The 22,936-nt window shown below is 65.5% G+C and overlaps 3 protein-coding genes across 3 annotated transcripts; 2 read left to right on the top strand and 1 right to left on the bottom strand.

Moving 5' to 3' along the window:
• Nucleotides 1–473: 473 nt before the first annotated feature.
• Nucleotides 474–9,078, top strand: AGBL5 (AGBL carboxypeptidase 5). Its single transcript, XM_062488337.1, has 11 exons — nucleotides 474–670; nucleotides 1,148–1,319; nucleotides 1,657–1,823; nucleotides 2,431–2,608; nucleotides 2,825–3,003; nucleotides 3,879–4,249; nucleotides 4,295–4,422; nucleotides 4,883–5,052; nucleotides 6,332–6,467; nucleotides 6,907–7,097; nucleotides 7,993–9,078. Exons 1-11 carry the CDS (start codon nucleotides 474–476, stop codon nucleotides 8,270–8,272), a joined length of 2,169 nt encoding a protein of 722 aa, XP_062344321.1. The 3' UTR covers nucleotides 8,273–9,078.
• A 2,429-nt stretch (nucleotides 9,079–11,507) lies between these two features.
• Nucleotides 11,508–12,039, bottom strand: OST4 (oligosaccharyltransferase complex subunit 4, non-catalytic). Its single transcript, XM_062489562.1, has 2 exons — nucleotides 11,929–12,039; nucleotides 11,508–11,805 (listed from the first exon to the last, which is right to left on the bottom strand). Exon 2 carries the CDS (start codon nucleotides 11,802–11,804, stop codon nucleotides 11,691–11,693), a length of 114 nt encoding a protein of 37 aa, XP_062345546.1. The 5' UTR covers nucleotide 11,805; nucleotides 11,929–12,039; the 3' UTR covers nucleotides 11,508–11,690.
• A 1,628-nt stretch (nucleotides 12,040–13,667) lies between these two features.
• EMILIN1 (elastin microfibril interfacer 1) lies at nucleotides 13,668–19,869 on the top strand. Its single transcript, XM_062488336.1, has 8 exons — nucleotides 13,668–13,819; nucleotides 15,654–15,779; nucleotides 16,219–16,427; nucleotides 16,531–18,150; nucleotides 18,575–18,682; nucleotides 18,797–18,814; nucleotides 19,154–19,288; nucleotides 19,538–19,869. Exons 1-8 carry the CDS (start codon nucleotides 13,668–13,670, stop codon nucleotides 19,867–19,869), a joined length of 2,700 nt encoding a protein of 899 aa, XP_062344320.1.
• Nucleotides 19,870–22,936: the final 3,067 nt, after the last annotated feature.

Raw genomic sequence — 22,936 nt, 5'->3', positions numbered from 1 at the left:
TGTGTCACCTGTGTGGGTGTGCACTGGGCTTGGGAGTGCCTGTGTTCTTACAGGTGTGTGTGTGTAGGGACACCTGTGTGTACCTCTGTGCTCACCCATGTGTGGGCATGTACAGGTGTCTGCCTCTGTGCTCACCTGTGCTCCATGTACGTGTCCAGTCACACCCCCAATATCCAGTCACACGCCGGTGTCTGTTCGTCCCTCCGGTGTCCGTTCGTCCCTCCGGTGTCGCTGCCGGCGCGGAGCCCCGCGGGGGGCGTGGTCAGGGCCGTGAAGGGGCGTGGCCAGCTCGCTCTGCGAGAGGGGCGTGGTGGAGAGCCGCGGCCCCCGTGCCGCTGCGGCTGTTGCCGAGGCGCCAGCCAATGGACGGGCGCGTTGCTTGGAGGTGGTAGCCAATGGCCATGCGCGTTGCTGTTGCCGGGCGGCCCGTACCGGCCGTCCCGGGGCGATGCCGGTCCCGGCCCTGCCGGGCCATGGAGATCCGCTGCGGGGGTCTCCTCTTCAGCTCCCGCTTCGACTCGGGGAACCTGGCACACGTGGAACAGGTGCGGCCTACAGAGCCGGGGGGCGGCCCCACCGCCCGCCCCAACGCTCTCCCCGCCGCCGACTACGAGTTCAACGTGTGGACGCGGCCCGACTGCGCCCACACTGAGTATGAGAACGGCAACAGGTACCGGTGGGCGGGGGAACCGGGAAGGGGCCACTGGTATAGGGCGGGCGGGCCGGGATCCGAATGCATTCCCCCGGGAAAGATTCTGGCGGGGGCCCGTGAGTGGCTGGTACGGTGCGGGGGGGGCGCTGGAAGGAGGGTCGGTGGGGCTGGGGAAGCCGATGATGCCAGAGGTGCCATGGGAGGAGGCTCGGGGGAGTCACTGCCCTCCCCGGGCGGGTCTGACAGGTTCTGGAGGGATCGGGTGGTACTCGGTAGGGTTGGGTGCCTCGGGAATGGGGAGCGGTGGATCTGAGGAAAGGGGCTGGGGGAGGTAGCGGGGTCAGAGGTGCCCTTCGAGGGGGTTCAGGCGGTCTGGTTCCACCCCCGCCGGGGCTCTGACAGGCTCTTTTTGGGGCCGGATGGGTGGAAGAGACACCAGAAAGCTCGGGGACCCCCGGGCAGGGGCTGAGGCAGCGCTGCTCCATCCCTCCCCAGGTCCTGGTTCTACTTCAGCGTGCGGGGGGGAGCCCCGGGGAAGCTGATCAAGCTGCACATCCTGAACATGAACAAGCAGAGCCGGCTGTACGCGCAGGGCATGACCCCCTTCGTGCGCACCCTGCCCGTGCGCCCGCGCTGGGAGCGCATCCGGCAGCGGCCCAGCTTCCAGGTGAGAGCCTGGAGTGCTCCCTGTGCCAGGGGTGGGGGGCAGGCCGGCACGGACCCTGTGCTCGGGGCAAGGATAGCTCTGGGGGCACAGCCATCCTTTGTTTCCTGCGCTGGGGTGAGCCCCAGGTTCTGCTGGGTTGGTGGAGCAGCTGGTTCGTTCCTGGCATCTCCAAGGGAGTGATAGGAGCAGCGACAGCTGCTGTGCCATGGGGATAGCCAAGGGCCAGTGGCCACGGGCACCCCCAATGCCTGGTGGGGGCCGGAGGAGAGCAGTAGGGGCTGTGCTAGGCTGGCTCTGCCCCTGAGCCTGTGCCCAGCCCTCTCCATGTCCGTGGCAGGTGGTGGAGACGCAGTTTGTGCTGTCCTTTGTGCACCGCTTCCTGGAGCACCGCGGGGCCACCACCTACTTTGCCTTCTGTTATCCCTTCTCCTACACTGAGTGCCAGGACATGCTGGCACAGCTGGATGGCCGCTTCCAGGACTGCAGGCACATGTCCCCCAGCAGGTGTGCCCCTCACTTTCTCCTTCCTGGCTTTTATCCCGCCTTCCTAGCCCTCACACCTTTCCTGGTCTCTGCCTGCTTGTGGTTTTTTTTGCCCTGGGGAAGCTCTGTCTGCAGCTGGAGGGTCTCTGTGCCCTCCCCATAGCTGCCTGGCCCATGCTTCTCTGTGCCTCAGCTCTGCACAGGCAGTGGCAGCAGCTCGCCCTGAGCTGCCCATGGGGTTCGAGAGGATCCCTTATTGTTCTGGAACCCAGTCCCTCCTGCCAGAATGGGTTACCTCCCTGGTGGGATGGATCTCTCAGTGCCCTGTCCCTCCTGCTGGGATGCATTGTCTTCCCGATGGGATGACCTAACCTTTTGTGCCAGGTCTGCCTGTGCACAAGCTGATCCCCCACAGCTGGGGGGGGTTGGGCAATGCAAACCCCAGCCCTGGGCCCCTTTCCTTACCCTGAAGGAACGGCCCAGATGTGGCCGTAGTCCTTATGGGGCTGTGGCTGCTGAGGTCCTGGGGTGCAGAGCTGGGGCTGCTAGTACAGGCAGCATTCCCAACCCAGCTGGGTGGGAGCCCTCTTGCTCCTGAAGCTGGCTGAGATCCCTTCTCACCTCACAGCCCCCTCGACTCAGTCTACTACCACCGGGAGCTGCTCTGCCACTCTCTGGACAACCTGCGTGTGGACCTGCTGACCATCACCTCCTGCCATGGCATGCAGGAGAAGCGGGAGCCCCGGTTGGACAAGCTTTTCCCAGACACCGGCACACCCCGGCCTCGCTGCTTCACTGGAAAGAGGGTGAGAGAGCACACCAGCATCTGGGCTGGGGATGGGGGGCCAGCAGCCCCAGTGGTGGCCCGTGTGTTGGCACCTTACTGCAGCCCCCATGTCTGTGCCCAGAATGGCACCACGGCCCAAGGGCTGGAGCATTTGGGCAGAGTTTTTTGATACTTTGCTATTGCAGTACGCTGGAGCAGGCAGGATGCCCCCCTCACCCTGTCAATTTGTCCCCAGGTGTTTTTCCTCAGCAGCAGAGTGCACCCAGGAGAAACCCCCTCCAGCTTTGTCTTCAACGGCTTCCTGGACTTCATCCTGCGGGAGGAGGATCCCCGTGCCCAAATGCTGCGGCGGATGTTTGTCTTCAAGCTCATCCCCATGCTGAACCCTGACGGGGTGGCACGGGGCCACTACCGGTGAGTGCAGGGCCCGCACGGGCTCTCCTGGCTGGGAGCCTGCTCTGTGTTTCATGGAATTGTTTGGGTTGGGAAAGTTCTCAGACACCACTGAGTCCAACCATTTCCCTAAAAAAAAGAAGCAGAAATAATTTATTTGAATATTGGTTGATGGATGTGAGCAAAAGGTGAGTGTCCTTCATTTATAGGTGTGGATATGGAAAAGGCTGTGAGTTTGCTGAAGAAGGGATCTTAGGAAGCTGATTCTAGGATTTTTGTAAAATTTATAAAAATCGCAGAATCCTGGATTCACTTGGGTTGGAAAAGCCCTGTGAGCCCATTGAGCCCAGCCATCCTTGGCACTGCCAAGGCCACCACTGGCCCCTGTCCCCAAGTGCCACATCCCGAGGGCTTTTAAATCCCTTCAGGGATGGGGAATCTACCCCTGTCCTGGGCAGCTGTGCCAGGGCTAGACAGCCCTTTTCATGAGAAAGTGTTCCCAATATCCAACCTAAACCTTCTCCGGTTCAACTCGAGGCTGTTCCCTCTGGTCCTGCATCTTGTTCTCTGGGAGCAGAACCCAGCCCTCCCACATGGCTCCATCCTCCTGTCAGGGAGTTGCAGGGAGTGACAAAGTCCCCCTGAGCCTCCTTTTCTCCAGGCTGAACCTTCCCAGCTCTCTCAGCCACTCCTGGTGCTCCAGCCCCTTCCCCAGCTCCGCTGCTGTCTCTGGGGAGGATCGCGCAGGGCTCTGCCACACTGTGCAGTGTCGGTGCTCTGGCAGCTTCCGGCCACTGTACTCCAGGACAGAGCCCAGAGCCCTGGGCATTCCAAGGTGAGCTCAGCTCTGCTGGGGTGCCCTGGAAGGTGCTCACGTCTCTGCTCTGTCTCCGTAGAACCGACTCGCGCGGGGTGAACCTGAACCGGCAGTACCTGCACCCCGACGCCGAGCTGCACCCCGCTGTGTACGGGGCCAAAGCCGTCCTGCTCTACCACCACATCCACAGCCGTGTCCTGCCAGGCTCTCCGGACTGGAGGACGTTTGTCTCCCCACTCAGCACCAGCTCACTGAGCATAAAATCTCCCAACTGTCCCATCCCAGCTGCGGAGGCCACGTTATCAGAGCTGGACAAAACCAACAACCTCCGCAACTCCCCCGGCACCTGGCGTGCCAGCACCCACTCGTGCCTGGCCCAGGATGCCCAGCTGTCAGACAGCACAGAGCGAGCCAGCTGGATCCTGCCGCTGAGCCACACCACCGAGCACTGTGAGGAGGGGCCCTGGGCGCCTCCCCCAGCCCCTGTCCCCAAAGCTGCTGAGCCCACAGAGCCCATTGCACCCCGGGACAGTGGCCTGGCTTACTACGTGGACCTGCACGGCCACGCGTCCAAGCGCGGCTGCTTCATGTACGGCAACAGCTTCAGCGATGAGAACGACCAGGTGAGGGCACAGCCAAAAGCCCTGCTTTGTAGCTGCTGCTGGGACACTCCTGCTGCTCTGCCCACTACCCAGGGGCCCCTGGTACCTGATACCCATGGAATCCCTGCCACAGTTCCTTCCTTTTCCTTCTCTTTTCCTTCCTTCTGTTTTCCTTTCTTCCTCCTTCTTTCTTCTTCTTCCTTCTCACTCCTCCCTCAGTCTGGTGACCAGGGCAGCAGGAGGTCTCAGATTGCCCCTGGGAGCTGGCATGGGTCAACAGGGTGTCCTCCCAGCTAGCTGTAAGGAGAGCCCAGCGGGACTTGGGCAAGGAGTGGGCAGCATGCCCTGGGCACAGCTGGAGCTTGAGAGACCTGGAACTGTGGGCAGAGTGGGCCCTGCTGCAACCCTGTGCTGGGCACTGGTCCCAGTGGAGCGGGATGAGCAGCCAAGGCTCACCCCTGTTGTTCCCTGCACTCTGCAGGTGGAGAACATGCTGTTCCCCAAACTGATCTCCCTGAACTCCCCTCACTTTGACTTCACGGGCTGCAACTTCTCGGAGAAGAACATGTACGCGCGGGACAAGCGGGACGGGCAGTCCAAGGAGGGCAGCGGGCGCGTGGCTGTCTACAAGGCCCTGGGCATCATCCACAGGTAGGGCAGCACGGGGGCCATCCCGGTGGCACTAAGTGCTCGTGCTGGGCGGGGGATGACAAATGGGGAACCGGTTCCGTGGCACAGACATGTCCCGTATGGCCCCAGGGCGGGTCGGCAGAGGCTGGGCCTGGTTGTGCTGGGTGCTGCCATGTTCCTGAGATGCAGGCTCAGCCAGGCTCCTTTCCTTCCTCTTCCTCCCCATCCCTCCTGCAGATGCTCTGGCCTCTTCTCCTTGGTCTTGCACAGCTTTCTGAGGGGAGTTGTCTTTCCTGGTGTTCTTCTCTATAATGAGCTGTAATTAAATAGCGTTGCAGTGGGCACAACATCCCCATGGCTGTGTGTGAGATTCCGGCCTCAGCCCATCAGTGATCCCCCGAGTTTGGGATACCTGTGCTCCACCCCTCTCCCACGTGGGATGGGATATTCCTGGCCTGTTCCTGGGAATGTACCATAGGGCGAGGCAGCCAGACCCACAGACCAGAGGTTCTCTCTGTTTCCTCAGCACTTGCTGTGTGTTCAGCAGCTGCTTGCTGCCCAGTACCACAGGAACAAACACACACGTGGGCTTTGGGCTTGGGTCACTTTGGGTACTTTGTTCTGTGACTGACCTGGAGCAGTCCAGGTTGTTGATCCAACAGCAACATCCCAAGAAGTGCTGGGAGTACTCACAGTGCACGTGTGGTCCCTCAGGCAGACTGGGTCAAAGCTGTGCAGGTTTTCTGCTGTGCTGGCCCTGTAGCTGTCTCTGGGAAGTGGGACAGATGGGAGCCATCCCAACTGGCAGCTCCTAGCCCACACTTCTCCATCCCTTCTCCTCCTGGAGGACATGCTCCAATGCACCTTGAGGGTCTGGGGGAGGCTGCAGCTGCCCGCTCCCTCGATTGTTGGTGTTGACAGCAGATAATTCCCTTTTGCTACCTATCAGGGATCCCCTCTATTCCTTATCACCTTCTAGAGGTGAACAAGAGGTCTCCTCACAGGGACCTTCGCTCTTTGGGGGCCACCCTCAGGGTCCCAGACATCCATCCTGGTTTCCTATCATGCTGATCTCTGGTACATCCATGCATCCCTACACGGGGCGTGGGTCATTCCTGCCGTTGGAGGGTGCTGTCCTCAAAACCCTGCCACTTACCCTGCACTTCTGTGTCCTTTGGAGCAGGACCCCCTTGCTGGTACCCTGAATCTTCTGAAGTGGCTCTCCCAGGGGAATAATATGGGATAACCCCAGCCCTGCTGTGGGTTTGTGGGGTAACAGGGGCTCCCTCGTGCCCCACAGCTACACCCTGGAGTGCAACTACAACACGGGGCGCTCGGTGAACAGCATCCCAGGGGCCTGCCATGACAACGGCCGTGCCAGCCCCCCGCCACCGCCCGCCTTCCCCTCCCGATACACCGTGGAGCTCTTCGAGCAGGTACAGGGGAGCCTGTGTGGGGAATGAGATCCACAGGGTGGGCTGGGGTTTGGGGCTGGCTTTCTTTCCTCCACTTGCTTTGCTGTCCCAGGCTCTAGGGAGCTGCTCCTCTCCCCAGTGCCCCCACTCCCGGGCATTCTCCCTTCCTGGAATTTCCCCTTCCTGGTGAGAATTCTCATGCTCCCCCTTCTCCTGGTGGCTTCCTCTCCCTGTGACACCCTCACTACTGCTCCTCTCCCCAGTGCCCCCCACTATATCCTTCCTTCCCTGTGTCCCTGTTTCTTCCCCCACGTTTCCCATCTTCCTGTGCTCCCCTTCTCCCTGCGCCCGCTCGTTGTTCCCTCTCATGCTCAGCAGCGCACCTCTCTCCTGTGCCCCGCACTCTGCCGTTCCTGCTGTCTCCTCCTGCCCCCCCTCACGTGTGCCCTATCCCGGGCAGGTGGGCCGGGCGGTGGCGGTGGCGGCCCTGGACATGGCCGACTGCAACCCCTGGCCACGGATCGTGCTCTCGGAGCACACCTGCCTGGGCAACCTGCGCGCCTGGATGCTGAAGCACGTGCGGGGGCTGCGCGGCACCGGCGGGGGCCCGCGGAGGAGAGGAGGTGCCAGGACCCCCCCCAGGAGCTCCACGTAAGGGCCGGCTGGGGCGAGCGTGGGAGCTGCAGGATAACGGCACTTAGAGATGATAAATGTCCCCAAGTGAGTCACCTGCCAGGGTCACCTGCCCCGGCCCTAGCCCTTCCAAGCTCCGGGAACTGCAGTTGTCAGTCCATCTGCTCCAAGCCATGGGCAGAGAAGGGCAGAGAGTGAACTGGTTGGGATTTGCCACCCCTAGTAATCTGGGACGTCTCTCCTGCATCGCTTCCGGCATTGGACTGGGATGGGAGAGGCTGAGGGAGCTGGGAGGGCTCAGGCTGAAGAAGAGGAAGCTCGGGGGTGCTTCTTCCTCTCCACAGCTCCCTGACAGCAGGGTGGAGCCAGGTGGGGGCTCTGCTCCCAGGGAACAAGGGAAGGGACCAGAGGGAACAGTTATACCAGGGGGAAGTCTAGGTTGGATATTGGGAACAATTTCTTTGTGGAAAGCGCTGTCCAGCACAGGCTGCCCAGAGCAGGAGTTGAGTCCCCATCCTTGGAGGGATTTAAAAGCCCTGTGGTTGTGGCACCTGGGGACATGGGTTGGTGGTGTCCTTGGCAGAGCTGGGGAAAAGTTGGACACAGTGGTGTGTAAGGCCTTTTTCAAACTCAGCAATTCCGTGATTTGGGATTGGGGGTGAAGGAACCCTGAGACAATGCTGCTGGGGCAGCGGTGTATGGCACAGGGCACTGGGGCTGCAGCTCTCAGGGACAGTTGTGGTGACATCCTTGTCCTCAGCTGTTCACCAGCTCCTGAGGAGAAGTCCAGGGCTCTGCCAGAGGTGGTGCTGCAGCTGCTCAGCACACGGTGCTGGGGTGTGATGGTGGGTGGGGGTGCAGAGGGGAGCCCCCCTCACCGTGCTGGGCTGACCCCCATCTCTCCCCCTTCCAGTGGGCTGCCCACCTCAGCCTCTGACAACACACTGGCCCGTGCCAGGAGCTTCAGCAACGGCACCAGTGGGAGCGGGGGCAGCCAGCAGGACTCCCCCCGGATCCGAGCCTCCCCCAGCTTCACCTTTGGCAGTCCCAGGCCCCCGGCTGTGGCCGTGGCCTCCCAGAGCCCCCTGAGTGGCAGCAGCGCCCCGGCCCTGGGCAGAGGTAAGCCAGGCTGGGGACCCCTTGCACGCCTGCTGCGGCGCCTGTCCGGCTGCTGGGCAGGACCAGAGCCCTGAGAGAGGTCAGCACCAGCGTGTCCTGGGCTCGGACAGTGACCCTGGGTTTGTGTGGAACAGGGAGCATGAGAGGCCCCTGTCCCCACAGGAGGGTCCTGAATGGGGTCAGCGCTGACACTGCACAGCACGACCTGCAGTTTTACTGCCCTGATCCTGCTGAGTTCCTGCTCCACAGCCCTTCAGCCCTGGCTGTGCAGGAGCTGCTGCTGCTCCACTGGGATGTGGGGGACCCTGAGCACTGGGGCTGCAGGCACATTCCCCCCCTCCAGTGCTGGGCCCAAGGGCATTCTGTGGAAGCCAGCACAGAAAACCTTTGCTCACCTTCCCCCTGTTTTAAAGCATTCCTGAGGCCAGCAGGGACACACCAAAGTGCCTTTCCCCTCTTTAGGCACTGGCTGGGCAACAATGGGTTGTGACCCGTGGCTTTGGTGAGGTGAGCTGGCAGGGTGCACCTGGGGGTTTCCAACATGCAGAGTCCCCTCCAGTGGGAGCTGATGTGATGCAGTGGGATGCTAAAGTCAGGGAAGACCGTGGCTGTGCCCCCTATGCTAGCATTGCCACCATGGGGCAGGGGCTGAGGGCCATGGATGGGCAGGCAGTGGCAGGGGAAGCCCTGCACCCCTGTGCTCCCATCCACTGTGTTCCAAAGCCTCTCAGTGCCCAGGGCTGGGGGGCAGGTGCCTGCCTGTATGCCTGAAGCTGTGCTTGTGTTGACCTGTACATTCCTCTGGTATCTGTTGTGTTGTCCTTGGATTTGCTGCCCAGCCCTGTCATGACTGTGTCTTGTCTGCCATGAGAACATGGTGGGGAGGAAATAAAAGGCTGATGTTCTCATGGGCATGTTGTTCCGTCTGTTCCTTTAGCTGGGCCCACCTGGAGCAAGCCCTGGTCCCCTCCCTGGCTGAAGGGACTGGGGACAGTTGGGGTCGTGAGCAGGAGCAGACCGTGTGAGCCGGTGGGGCAGAGTCTGGTCCATGGTGTTCCCACCCCACTGGGTGGGGTCTCTTGCCTCCCTGGCCCGTGTCCCCGCTGGCATAGTCTCCTCCAGCACAGTGAGTGCCCCACGGGACTCTGCACCCTCATGTTGCCTGGCACTGGGGCCCAGGACCTGGCTCTTCCTCTCCTGCCCTGGCATCAGCTTGACCTGCTTCCTGCCTGGCCACTCCAGCTCTCCCACAACCTTCTCCCACAGTGCTACCACTCCAACTATGAGGGGCCCTCTGTCTGCACGGGGATCAGGGCCCAGGGATGCTCTAACCCCTGCCTGCTGCCCTCATGCTGGCTGTGCCACCCCAGCCTCTGCCCTCCCCAAGCAGAAGGGAAGGAGCTGAGTGCACTTGGAGGTGTGATAGGGTAGGGGCTGCATGGCACAGCATGAAGACCCTGGTTTTGTCCCACCTACCTCCTTTTCCTCATGTCCCACTCCAGCCTGGCCCCACCCTGGGGAGCCCAGACCTGTGTTCATGCTAGGGTGAGGGGGTCTCCGCCAGACACCCAGTGCCACCCCCCTCCTCAGCTGCTGTTGGCCTTGGCTGGCTGAGGTTGGTCCCCAGGTTGTGCTGTATTAGTCTGGGTGAAGCCAGCTGCCCCTTGCCAGGACCTCCACTGGCAGCAGGGGCTGTGTCCCATCCTGCCCAGCAGACCCTGCTTGCAGGGTCCCATTTTCTGCAGTCTGGCCCTGGCTTCACCCCAGTGGGGAGTGTGCCCCCCTCACCTCACTTCTTCAGTGGAATGGGGAGAAAACTGGACTTTAACTAGGTGAGCAGAAACTGGGAGCAAAACTGAGGCAATGCAGGTGTGTTCCTTCAGTGCTGTCCACTGCAGCCAGGCCCCCAAACGTCTTTCTTTTTCCCCCCAGCTCCCCTGGCTGAGCAGATGCTCTATGCTCCAGGACCTGCCCTGGTTCAGAGGGCATGGCTGTGCTCCCAGTTCCTCACTCCTGCCTAAGCCTGGCCAGCATGGTCATACCAGTGCCCTGGGAAACTAAGCCAGCGATGCACAGAAGCGCACAGCACAGCCAGGGCAGAACCTGTTGCAATGGCAGCACAAGCTGGGATTGAGCTCTGTGCCCATCACATCCTCCTGCCACTCCCAGGGCGACCCCTCGGTGTTGGGCTGTGCAGAGGGGCCTGGTCCTGGCAAAGCTGGCAGGGAGGGGCACTTGGTGTGTGCCCACTGCAAGGTACCATGGCAAGAGGCTGTGCCAGTGTGCCCCATGATGCGCAGCTGGTGACTCCACCATGGCACGGAGCCCCTCACCAACACAGGCTGAGCTGTGTCTCCTCTGTCACACAGGGACCCTGCCCAAGGGCACCCGAGCAGCGCTGAGCACTGGCCACAGACCACGAGAGGCCCAGCGAGGTGTGGGAGAGCTCCAGCCTGTGGCACCTCTGCAGGTATCAGAGGGACCTGGGGGTGCAGCAAGGCCTGTGCCCAGGGAAGGGGCTGCCCCATGGCTCTGCTGGGTGGGCCCTTTGTAGGGGGCCACCCTAAAGACTGGGAGTCCAGTGGACAGATATTTCTGTCCCACATACCTTTCCCCAAAAGAGGGGGAAACCCCAGGGACAAAGCACTGGCACTGATCCTCTTCCTGCCCCCACAGGTGCTCCCAATGAAGCTGAATGCCCGGAGAGCCCCAGAAAGGCCTGGGTAGGTGCTGCTGCCAGCTGCAGTGTGGGGTCATCTCAGAGCCCTTGTTGACAGTCAGGCAGTGGGAGCCCGGAGCAAGCCCCTGCCAGGCAGGGAGAGCTGGGTGACCAGACACCCCCAGGCAGGGGGCTGTGGGGGAGGAGCTGGGGTCACCAGGAGCATTGTGCCCCACTGACACTGGTCTCTGTCCCACAGGGCTCTGCCTCGAGGGCCCCGTGCCCCCCGTGAGGGTGCTGAGCACCGAGGGACTCTTCCTGTGCTGGGGCAGAGGCCTGTACCCCCAGTTACAGCCCCACAGTACCATGCAACTACAGCACGGGCAGAGGTCTTCCGGCCCTGCTCTGCCCCGTGGCGGCAGCACCTGGGCAAAAGCACTGTCCTTGGGGGCCCCCTGTCCCTGCCCACGCCGCTGTCCTCCACCACAGCACCCGAACACCGATCCCACCTTACCCAGCTCCTGCCGACAGCTCCTCTCCTCCTGCGCTGAGCCCCCACCCGGCCCTGCTGAGGCACTCCCGTGCTCCCGCCCCAACCCCGCTCCTCCCCACGGGCCCGGAGGAGCGGCGCGGGCCGACGGGGAGTTTATGACGCCACTCGGTTTTGTCGTGTATCATCGTGTTTCTGTTAAAGCTGGTTTGGAAGAAGCTCGGCCTCGCGCCTCTCGGGGCTCCGCCGAGGGATCGTGGGGCAGCCCCGCGGGAGGGAGCGAGGGGCGGCGGGAGTGGCGCCGCTGCGAGACCATCGCGGTGGAGGCTTCACCGGGGCTCCGTCACTCCTGCTTCTTGGGGTTGTTGACGGCCACATAGTGGTAGAGGACAACGAGGAGGAAGAGTGAGACGCCGAGCATGTTGGCGAAGATGGCGAGCTGCACGTCCGTGATCATCCTACCGGGGATGGGGAAACAAACGGTAACATCCTGCAGGGACCGGCCGAGGGCCCCGCCGCTGGCAGGACCCACTGAAGGCCCCTCAGCGCTCCTGCCTGGTTCCCCCAGTTCCCGCTCCTACCTGGCTCCCCCGGTGCCCCGCGGCTCCCGCTCCTGCCTGGCTCCCCCGGTGCCCCGGCTCCCGTTCCGGGCCCGCCGCTCCGACACGTCTCCCTGCACGCGCCACTTCCGCCCGCGGGGCACGCCGGGAGTCGCCTGGCCCGTGTGATGACGTCATCGTCTTGGGCGGGGCCACCCCCGTCCTGGGAGCGCCCCTCGCGCTCCGCCCCCTGGCGGCCGCCGCCGGTTCCTTCTCCATACAAGGCGCGGTGCGAGGGCGGGGCGGGGCCGAGCGGCCCCGGGGCGGCCGCGGCTAATTAGCGCTAATGACCCTAGTGACAGCTCGTTACAGCTGATGACAGCGGTCGACGCCGCGGGGCTTTAGCGGGACGGGCTGTACTGGGCTTTGCTGAGACCTACGGGGAGGTGCTGGGCTGTACTGGAGTATATTGGGGTGTAGGGAGGCACGCCGGAACATACTGGGATGCGCTGGGACTCGCTGGGGTGGCTGGGATGTATTGGGATGTATTGGGATGTATTGATGGTCTCCAGTCGAGGGGTTCCAGCAGTGAGTCCCCCCGGGGTCCTGCCCCCACCGCGGTCCCCGTCCCTGTGCCCCACCAGCTGTTCCCCACGCTCGGCCGCAGAGCCCCAGCGCGGTCTGGAGTCCTCTGGGGCACGGCAAAGCCTCGCCCCCCCCCGCAGACCCCCATGGCCCCCCACTGCTCCCCACAGCCTCTGAGAGCACAGAGGAGGCGACACCATCCCTCCTTGGGAGCGGCTACGGCGAGGACCTGGCCAAGCCCGGCCAAGGGCCCCTCAGCTCCGCGTCCCCCTCCCCGGTGCCTCCCTCCCCCATATCCCCCTTCCCCCTCCAGCTGCCGGCAGCTGTTTGTGCTTAACCCACACTCGCGGCTCCCCGAGGGCGGGGGGTTCCCGCGTTCTGACGTCACCATGGGGCCGAGGCCAAGACGTGATGTCACCGTGAGGCCGTGACGTCACCGCATGGTCCGGGGAAGCCATGGCATCACCGTGGGCTCAGGGCCACGGCGGCTCGGGGTGGCCGCGGTGTGACCGCCGGAGCTCCAGTGCCCCTATTGTCCCCAGCACGGTGTCAGGGTGGGGCCGGGGGCGCAGGGCAGCTCCCGGCTCGGTTCTGGCACCGGGACGTGTCATCCGGCACAGAGAGGGGCACGGGCGGCAGGGACGTGGCACTGCTGGATGCGGTGCTGGTGCTGCGACCTGTCGCTGCTGCGCCCAGCTCGAGCGCACCGGCGGTCGGGGAGACGCGGGGCACAGTGCGAAGCCGGTGCCGGAGCCGGTGCCGGGGGCGGAGCGGCGGCCGCGGGGGACCGATGGCCGCGGCGTGCCGGTGCCGCAGAGGTAGCCCAGGCCGCCTCGCTGGCCGCCCTCGCCCTGGCCCCCTGCCCGGCCTCTCTGGCTGCCCCAGCCCCGGCCCGGCCTAACGAGGAGCAGATGTGGCGGCGGCGGGGCCGGCGGGGGCCGCGGTGCCCGGCGCGGCTGGGGCGGGGGCCGCGGCGGGCAGGAAGCGGGGGGCCCCGGGGACCCCGCCGGCGGGCAGCGGCGGCGGGGCGGCTCTGGTGGCGAGGGGCTGGCCGAGAGGCGGCCTGGGGGAGGGCAGAGCCGAGCCGAGCCGTGCCGAGCCGCCCAGAGCTGCGGAGCCGCGACGGGACGCCACATGCGGTCCTGAGCCGCGCCGGACCAGGCTGACCGAGCCGAGCGGAGCCGCCCCGGCCCAGCATGACACCCTGGCTCTGGCCGTGCCTTCTGGCCGCACAGGCCCTGGCCGCCAACTTTCCCCCCCGGTATAGCCTCTATACCGGCGGGGCCGCCCCGCTCGCCCCCGGCCCGGCCGCGGCCCACGGCGGTGGTCGGGCCGCCAGCCGGCACAGGTAGGAGCCAAGAGCACCGGGACGCACCGGGGACACGGGCTGGCAGCCTCCACCCCGATGCCACGGGAGCCCCGGCGCCGGGCAGGCACCGGCACGTGCCACGTCCAGCCCGGGGGGCGGCGGGAGGGGCGGCGGGTCCCCTAAGCGGGGGCGTCACCCCCGGACCCGGGACGAGTGGGCAGTGGGCGCACGTGGAGGGTCGGGGCCGCCGGTGCAGCGGGGCAGAGGATTCCGAGCCGGTCCTTCCTCGGCATCCACGCGCGGGTCAGCGCTGCCGGAGAGCCGGAGAGGGGCCCGGACCTGCCCTGTCCCCGTCTTGTCCCGTAGCGTGGGGCATCCCGTGTCTGTGGGTCGGGGCGTTGAGGGGGAGCAGGGCTGGGGGCGGCCCCACGCTGGATTGGGATCACAACAAATTCACCGTGGACGCATTGGCGCCGCAGCAGCGCGGCCGCAGGACTGGGGCTGCCCCGGCCCCGCGGTGGTGGCCCCGGGGGGATGGCAGGACCTGGCCGCAGCGTGGGGTCCCTGGGGAGGGGCGCCTCCGGCTCCGGTGGTGGGGCACGGACACGGTGGAGCCTTGAGCTGCGGCTTTGAGGGCTCAGCGTGGGCTCTCCACGGGTCGGCGTGTGCAGCGCTCCATCCCCGCGGCTCGGGGAGCAAGGGGGTGTCCCCATATCCCGCCCTTTCAGGGGACCTCTGGTCCCATCACACGCCTGGGATGGGGACAGCCCCCGTGCGGGCGGTGGGACTCCAGGGCAGCCCGGGGGTCCCAGGACCTCGCGGGTTCAGGGCTGGGATGGGGGGAGACGAGGGGGCCGTCGGTCGGCGCAGGAATTCCCGGCGGCCCCCGGGGAGGAGCTGGAATCCAGCCGGGGCCTGAGGGGAACCAGCCGGGCTGACGGGAACCGGCCGCCTCACCGGGGCCCCGCGGCGGGGACACAGGGCCGGGGGCCGCTCCCCGGGGGATGCTCAGTGGGGCTGGGGGGCCCGAGCGGGGCCCGGTCTCCGGGTCCGGACCATATAAGGCTGCGACGGGGTCCCTGCAACGGGGCCAGGCTGGAGTCCCACGCGGGGGGGCTGGGGTCCCCACAGCCTGTGGCTCTGGGCTGCGGACCCAGTGTGTGGCTGCCCCAGCTGCTCCTGCCCCAGCGGCACAGAGGGGGCAGGGAACACGGGGTCAGTGACGGGGCAGCATCCTGGGCCAGGCAGAGCAGGATGCGCAGCACGGTGTGACGGGGTGTGGGAACCCTCCTCCTGGCAGAGCCCCGTCCCTGCAGGGCTCCCGAGGGCAGCCGCGTGGCTGGGGGCTGCAGCCGTTTCTGGACGCTCGCCAGGCATGGTTGAGAGGCTGTGGTGGGGCAAGATCCGGCCCCTTAACCCGCCGCATTGGGCCGTGACGGTGCTACCGGTGGGGCTGGTTGGGCGAGCGCTGGACTGCGCCAGGGGATCCGGGGTGTGGCCAGAGGGGCCGGAGTGTGCTGGGGGATCCGGGGTGTGCCTGGGGAGCTGGTGGGTGTCAAAGAAGGCCTGGGACAGGGGGTGTTGCTGTGTCTCTGCCAGGGTGATCCCTGGTGCCTGCTCTACACCAGGACAGCACCTGGTGTGTGCCGGGACAATGCCTGCTGTGGGCTGGAGTGATGCTAGGGCAGTGCCAGTGGCTGCTCTGTGTCGGGATGATGCCCGGTGTATGCCAGGAGAACGCGCGGCGTGTGCTCCGATGATGCCCAGCGTGTGTCGTGCTCAGTCCATGGCAGGTCAATGCCTGGTGTGTGCCGGGGCGATGCCCTGTGCCAGCGCATCCCGGGTGTGTGCCCTGAGCCCTTCCCTCTGGCAGGAATTGGTGTGCCTACGTGGTGACACGCAGCGTGAGCTGCGTGGTGGAGGATGGCGTCGAGAGCTTCATCAAGCCAGACTATCAGCCCTGCGCCTGGGGACAGCTCCAGTGCCCCCGTGTCCTGGCGTAAGTGGGGCCGGGATGGGGCCGGAGTGCTCTGGACGGATTTGGGGTGTTCTGGAGGGGCCAGCAACAGAGTCAGGGCGAGCCGCGGCCGCGCCGCCGCCACTGGTGTTTACCCACCCTGGGGTCATGTTTACTTTTACGCAAGAGTCAGTGACCTCACTGTAGTGCCGGAGAGTGACCGGCCACTGTCCCCCCCCCCCCATGACGTGCAGCCAAAACCCTGGGGCACCGCGCGGCTCTCTGGACCAGTGCTGGGATGACGCTGGTGTTGGGGTGACGCTGGTGACAGGGCTGGGCAGGGGCAGCCCCCCAGCCGCCGGCCACTGGGCAGGACTCCGGCGCTTCTGGGTCGGGCTGCAGCCTGTGCTGGCTTTGGTTCTCTGGGGCAGCCCCACACCCCTCCAGGCATCCCCCAGCCCCAGTCCCCCTCCTCCTGCAGGTACCGCAGCTTCCTGCGGCCCCGCTACAAGGTGTCCCAGCGAACGGTGTCGGAGCTGGCCTGGCGCTGCTGCCAGGGATACTCGGGTCCGGACTGCAGCGAGGGGCCTTCCCCAGCATCCCCCCAGCCCACCGGCCGTCCCCCGCCCCGGCCCGGCCGCCCCACGCTCTCTGGCTTCGGCAACCCCCTCAGTGGCCTGGGGGGTGAAGGTAGTAGAGGGGCGGGGGATGCGGTGGTGGGGAACACGCTGGTGGGGGAAAGCGTTGTGGCCGCGACCGCGACCGTGACCGTGACCCTGGTGGTGCGTGGCAGGCGGCGGAGACACGGAGAAGGTGCGACGGCTGGAGGAGCAGGTGCGGCGGCTGAGCGAGCAGCTAGAGGAGCTGAGGGCCGGGCAGGAGCCGGCCCGGGAGGCTGTGGAGGGGCAGCCCGGGGGCGAGCAGCCGGCTGACGCGGCCGCCCCCGCCGAAGTGCGGGAGGCGCTGAGCCACCTTCAGCGGCGCCTGGAGGAGCTGGAGACCCGCCTGCGCCGCGCCGAGGGCGGCCGGGACGGCCCGGGGGGCCCGGGAACGGCGGCGCTGTACGAGCTGGAGCAGCGGCTGCAGGAGATGTGCGCTGCGTGCACGACCGGCACCGAGGGGCTGCGGCGGCAGGCGGCCGAGGACCGGGAGCGAATGCGGGCGCTGGAGAAGCTGGTGGGCTCGGTGGACCAGCGCAACAGGGATGCAGTGGAGTCGGTGCAGCGGCACATCAGCAGCCTGAGCAGTCGCCTGGCCCCCGCCCCTGCGGCTCCCCCGTCCCCGGACGTGCTCCGTCGCCTGGCCGAGCTAGAGCGGCGGCTGGAGGGGCTGCCGGTGCCGGCAGCGGGGCCGGGGCAGGGACCGGTGCTGGCGCGGCGGCTGGCTGAGCTGGAGGGGCGGCTGAACGCTTCGCGGGCCGGCCCGTGGCCCTCCGAGCCCGAGGGGCGGCCGGCCGGGCTGCCGGGGCACCTGGCCAACCTCAGCCGGGCGGTGGAGGGGCTGGCGGAGAGTGGGGCACGGCGCGGCGCCCGCCTGGACCAGCTCGAGGGGCTGCTGGCCCGCTGCGGCCACCCGTGCCCGGGGCAGGACGGGGTGCTCGGCCCCCACCCCCGGCAGCCGGAGGACACCGAAGGTCTCTGGGAGGACGGGCTGACCGGGACCCTGGGCGGGCTGCTGGGGGCGCGGGGGGAGGCGCTGGCCGAGGAGCTGGAGCAGCTCCGCAACCGGACAGGGCGGCTGGAGGCGGCTCTGGGGGACCTGAGCGGTGACCCCTGCTCCCGGCCCTGCTCGCCGCTCCCCCGGGAGCCGGAGCACCTCCCGCCCGGCCCCACAGAGCCAGGGGAGCTGGATGCACCGCTGGAGGGGTTCGGCGTCTTTGGGGGCACGTCACCCTCGGAGCTGCGGGTGCTGCGGGGGGAGCTGGCAGCAGCGCTGGTGGCCCTGAGCGGGCTCAATGCCACGGTGGAGGGGCTGCAGGACGAGCTGGAGGAGCAGGACGCCCGGCAGCGCCAGCTGAGCGCCGTCACCGACCGCGTGCTGGCCGAGCTGGACCAGACGGCGGCAGCCTCGGCGGCGCGACAGGCCGAGAGCGAGGAGCGGCTGGAGGCGCTGGCGAGGGAGCTGTCGCGGGCCGGGGGCTGCCCCGCAGGGCTGGAGCCACGCGTGGCCAAGCTGGAGGGGGTCTGCGAGCAGCTGGAGGCGGTGGCCGGGGGGCTGCGGGGCGTCCGCGAGGGGCTGGGCCGGCACGTTGCCGGGCTGTGGGGCGCCGTGCGGGACCTGAACGCCACGGCCCGCGGCCAGGCCGCCCTGCTGGACAAGGCGCTGGAGCTGCCGCCCCGGCTGGGCGCCCTCAACGCCAGCCTGGGGCACCTGCGCGGGGAGCTGCACCGCCTGGCACAGCTGGAGCGACACGGTGCGGGGACGCGGGGGGACGCGGGCCTGCGGGGACGTGGTGGGGACATGGGGCGTTGCAGGGGACGCGGGGCTGCGGGCATAAGGAGAACTGTGTGGGGAGGAGACTAGGGGCTTGTGGGGCTGCGGGGGGGCTGCGGGGGTTCAGAGCATCCCAGGTGTTTCGGGACAGGGGGACATGGTGGGCCCGTGGGGCTGCGGGAACGGTGGTGGCGGTGTGGGGACGCGGGAATGTGGGGACGCGGATAAGCAGGGAGTGCTGCAGTGGGTGTGGGGAGGCAGGGGCTCGGCTGGGTGATGCTGTGCTGTGGGGGCACAAGGCCACAGGAGGATCCCGGCTGTGGGGCTGCACTGTGTGGGGAAAAGGGGACATCGCACATGGCAGCACCGGCCATGGGGTGGCTCTAACGCCCTCCTCCCTCCAGGCCCCCCTGGCCCCCCTGGACCTGCCGGCCCCATGGGCGAGACAGGCCCGCCTGGCCCCACTGGGCCCCCTGGCAAGGATGGAGAACAGGGTCCCATGGGTCCCCCCGGTAAGGCTCAGCCCCCCTCCGTGTGCCCCGACCACTCAGCTGTGGCCGGACCTCGTCCCTTGGGGTCCTGCCCCAAGCTGGCCCTGCAGCAGCCCCTCCTCATCTTTCCTGCAGGGCTGCCTGGAGAGAGAGGTAAGGCTGGTAAGACCCCAGTCTGGGGGCTTGGGGCACAGGGAGGACCATGGAGGGCGGGAGTCATGTGGGGATCTGGGAGGGGCTGCGGGCTGGGGGCTTTCAATGGGAGCAGGGAGCAGTCTGAGCTGGCATGGGAAGGCACTGGGTGGCTGGGGAGCAGGGGGGCATGGTGGGGATGTGGAGGGGAGCAGACACTAAAGGGGTGAGTATGGAGGGGTCATGGGGTGTGGCTGCTGGGCTTGGGAGTCAGGGGCTGCTGGGCTGCAGAGGGTACCAGGGTGGCAGAGGGGTGAGGGAAGTGGGCACAGGTGTGCCTCATCCTGACACCGTGCCCAGGCGAGGTCGGGGAGCCGGGCTCGGTGCCCCGCATCGCTTTCTCGGCTGCCCTGAGCACCCAGCGCACGGAGCCAGGCACCGTCCTCTTCGATCAGGTACTGCTCAACGACGGCGGTGCCTACGATCCCGAGACAGGTGAGAGCCAGGACGAGGGTGCGCTGGGGGCTCCGCGGTGGTTTTGGGGTAATGGATGTTGCAGTAGGAGCTGCGGGGGCTGCGGAGTCACAGGGGGAACATGATGCCGCGCGTGCTGGTGGCCAGGGGTTCTCGGATGGTGTCGTGCCTGTCACGGGATGGCCCACTGACCTTGGGGTGCTGCAGGACATCCGGCTCTGTGGGCACCAGGGGTCCCTGCAGGTCCCTGATCCCCTGTTCGTGTCCTAGGCACGTTCACGGTGCCGGTGTCCGGGCGGTACCTGGTGAGCGCGGTGCTGACGGGGCACCGGGGCGAGGCGCTGGAGGCCGTCCTGTCCCGCTCCGGCCATGGCATCGCCCGCCTGGACTCGGCTGGGTTCCAGCCCGAGGGGCTGGAGAAGGGGCCCGTGGCCGCGCAGGCCCCCAGCCCCGGTGCCCTTGGCGTCTTCAGCCTCCTGCTGCCGCTGGCGGCCGGCGAGACCCTGTGTGTGGACCTGGTGTCGGGGCGCCTGGCCCACGCACCCGACGAGCCCCTCACCGTGTTCAGCGCCGCCCTGCTCTACGACTCCAACGAGCCCTAGAACCGCCGGGTCCCCCGCGGGGGCACAGCCAGGCCGGGGGGTCCCCACGCCCTGCCGGGACCCCCATCCCCACCCCGTTATTTATCAGCACCCCCCAGCCCTCGCTGTCCCACGGTCACACACTCCTGCCCCACGCCGCCCACCCCGGATGCCCTGGCCTCCCACGCTGCCCCACGGCCCCCGGCCCCCCCACTGCCCCCCACAATAAAGATGCGGCACCGGGTTTTGTACCCGTGGCTCCGGGTCCATCCCTCGCCCGCGGGGTGGGAGGGGGGGGAGGACCTTGTGGGGAGGGGTCCCAGTGGCTGCCAAGTGTCACCATGGCACCATGGTCCCATGGCGGCCCGAACAGCATCACAGCAGGGTGGGGGTTTGGGCACGTCCAGCTGTTTTGGTTGTGGTGTGATGGGGATGGACTCGTGTTCCAAGGAGAGGTGCTGGGTCCTGCCAGGTGCTGTGGTCATGTCCTGGTGTGCTGAAGCAGCCTCCAGCGCGCCCCATCCCCCCAGGTGGTGGAGGGCTGGAGCTGGTGCGGGGTTACCTGCCCGGGAGGCCCTACAGGACCACACTGCTGCTGAATCCTCCTCTGGGGGTGCTTTCACCCTCTGCTGTTTACTTGGCCATGGGTAACCCCATTCTTCCACTTCAGGGCTGTTTCCTGGCCTGCCAGGGTGTCGGGGGTACTGTGCCTACCACTGTGCCCTGGAAGGGGCAGGATGGGGGTGGTGGGAGGTCCCAGGGCTATGGATGGTAGAACAGGCTCCAGGGTCTGGGGTACTGGCACCTCCCCAGAGATTTGAGCGGTTCTGGTCATAGTTTTGTGCAGATACTTTGGTGCAGAAAGGTCAGGATTTGGGGCTAGGCAGAGGGGGGTGTCCGGCCCCAGTCCGTGCCATAACTGTCATGGGAGCTCATTAATGGTGAGGTTGGGACCAAGTCTTTTGTCCTCAAGTGCTCTTGACATCTTCAGTGCCATCATCGGGTGAGCACCAGTGGCTCTGTCTGTCTGTCTGTGCCTGGGTTCTTCAACAGCTCATTGGGGGGTTGGTGTGGGAGAGGGTCAGAGCACGGTCATTCTGTTAGTGCAGCTCCACTGCTGGTGATGGATAAAAAATGTGTGAGAAAATATCAAATCCCAGGATGGTTTCAGTGAAAAAAGACCTCAAATCCCACCCAGTGCCAGCCCTGCCATGGCAGGGACACCTCCCACTGTCCCAGGCTGCTCCAGCCCCAATGTCCAACCTGGCCTTGGGCACTGCCAGGGATGCAGGGGCAGCCACAGCTGCTCTGGGAATTCCACCCTGTGGAATTCCAGGGCCTGCCCACCCTGCCAGGGAACAATTCCTAATTCCCAGTATCCCATCCAGCCCTGCCCTGTGGCAGTGGGAGCCATTCCCTGTGTCCTGTCCCTCCATGCCTTGTCCCCAGTCCCTCTCCAGCTCTCCTGGAGCCCCTTCAGGCCCTGCCAGGGGCTCGGAGCTCTCCCTGGATCCTTCTCCTCTCCAGGTGAGCACCCCCAGCTCTCCCAGCCTGGCTCCAGAGCAGAGAAGCTCCAGCCCTGGAGCAGCTCCAGGACCTCCTCTGCGCTCACTTTTATCAGTTTAGGATCAATGGGATCCCTGCTCACCACCAGCCATTCTGGCACTTCATAGCCAGGCTCTCATTCCTGCTCTGGGGCAGCAAATCCCATCATGAGCAGAATCCCTGGGAAATTGTTTCTCTGGGATGGCATTCCCATTGTCAGCAGAAGGTGGAGATCCAGAGCCATGACAGTAATTCTTGGGCAGGAGGGAACTGAAAACTAAGAAGGGCTCAGTCTTTCTGTATTGTCCCTCCGCTGTCTCCACTTGGAAAGTTCTGTGTCCCATCCTGGGATCATCCCTGGGCAATGATGGCTCTGGCCCCTCTCAGCCCATGGGGTGCAAGGGGAAGGAGAGATTCCTGCTGGTGACTTTCTAAGATTTACCAATCTTGGAAGCATCATTGTCCTCCTAGCCATGAGAAGGAGTTTTATACAGAAAATGACTGTGAGAGTCTTCCTACAACTCCTAGAATCACAGAATAATTAAGACTGGAAAAGTCCCCTGACACCATCGAGTATTCCTGACCGTTCCCCCAGCACTGCCCAGGCCACCAGTGACCCCTGTCCCCTAGTGCCACAACCACAGGGCTTTTAAACTCCCCTAGGGATGAGGAATCCACCCCTGCCCTGGACAGCTGTGCCAGGGCAGGACAGTCCTTTCCATGAAGGAATTGTTCCCAATATCCAATCTGAGCCTGCCCTGGCCCAGCCTGAGGCCATTTCCCCTTGTCCTTTCCCTGTTCCCTGGGAGCAGATCCCAAATCCCCCCCTGGCTGTCCCCTCCTGTCAGGGAGTTGTGCAGAGCCACAAGGTCCCCCCTGAGCCTCCTTTTCCCCAGGCTCAGCCCCTTTCCCAGCTCCCTCAGCCTCTCCTGGGGTTCCAGCCCCTTCCCAGCTCCCTCAGCTGCTTCTTGTGCTCTGGACTCTGTGCCCTTGCAGTCCCATGGGGCTGCTCTGACCTGCCTGCTCTAAGCTGGATCATTTTCACAGTTATTGGAGGGTTAATCCCCCTCCCCGGTCTGGGGATGGGCAGAGCAGTGCTGTGGGGTGCTGCAGGCTCCTTTTGACAGGGTAGGATAGGGCTGAGGCAGCCGAGGAAGATTATCCTTTATCCATTATCCATTAACCTTTATTATCCATGAATGCTTTCCAGAACGTGAGATGGACAATGAACCCACTGAGGAGGGGAAGATCAGCTGACCTGGATCTGCTGCATCTGCAGATAACCTGGAGAGAGGGCTCTTAATTATTCCTGATAATTAGTCGGGGATAATGTGTGCCTGAGGATGGGAGGGAGCCCAGGCATGCAGGGATGTCCCACCTCAGCATCACTGAGACCTGACATCGTCATTCCTGGGGGAGAACTGGAATGGAGCAATCAAGTGAAACTAAAACCACAGGTTGGAATGTCGGACATGTTACTCACTGCCAGGCATTCCTAGGAGCCAGCCACCCCCAGCACAGAGATCAGCACGCCCTGACCTCA

This window comes from Cinclus cinclus, chromosome 3, assembly GCF_963662255.1.
Source record: "Cinclus cinclus chromosome 3, bCinCin1.1, whole genome shotgun sequence".
NCBI lineage: Eukaryota > Metazoa > Chordata > Aves > Passeriformes > Cinclidae > Cinclus > Cinclus cinclus.
Note: the sequence above shows the minus strand (reverse complement) of the source record. Positions and strands in the feature narration are given on the sequence as shown.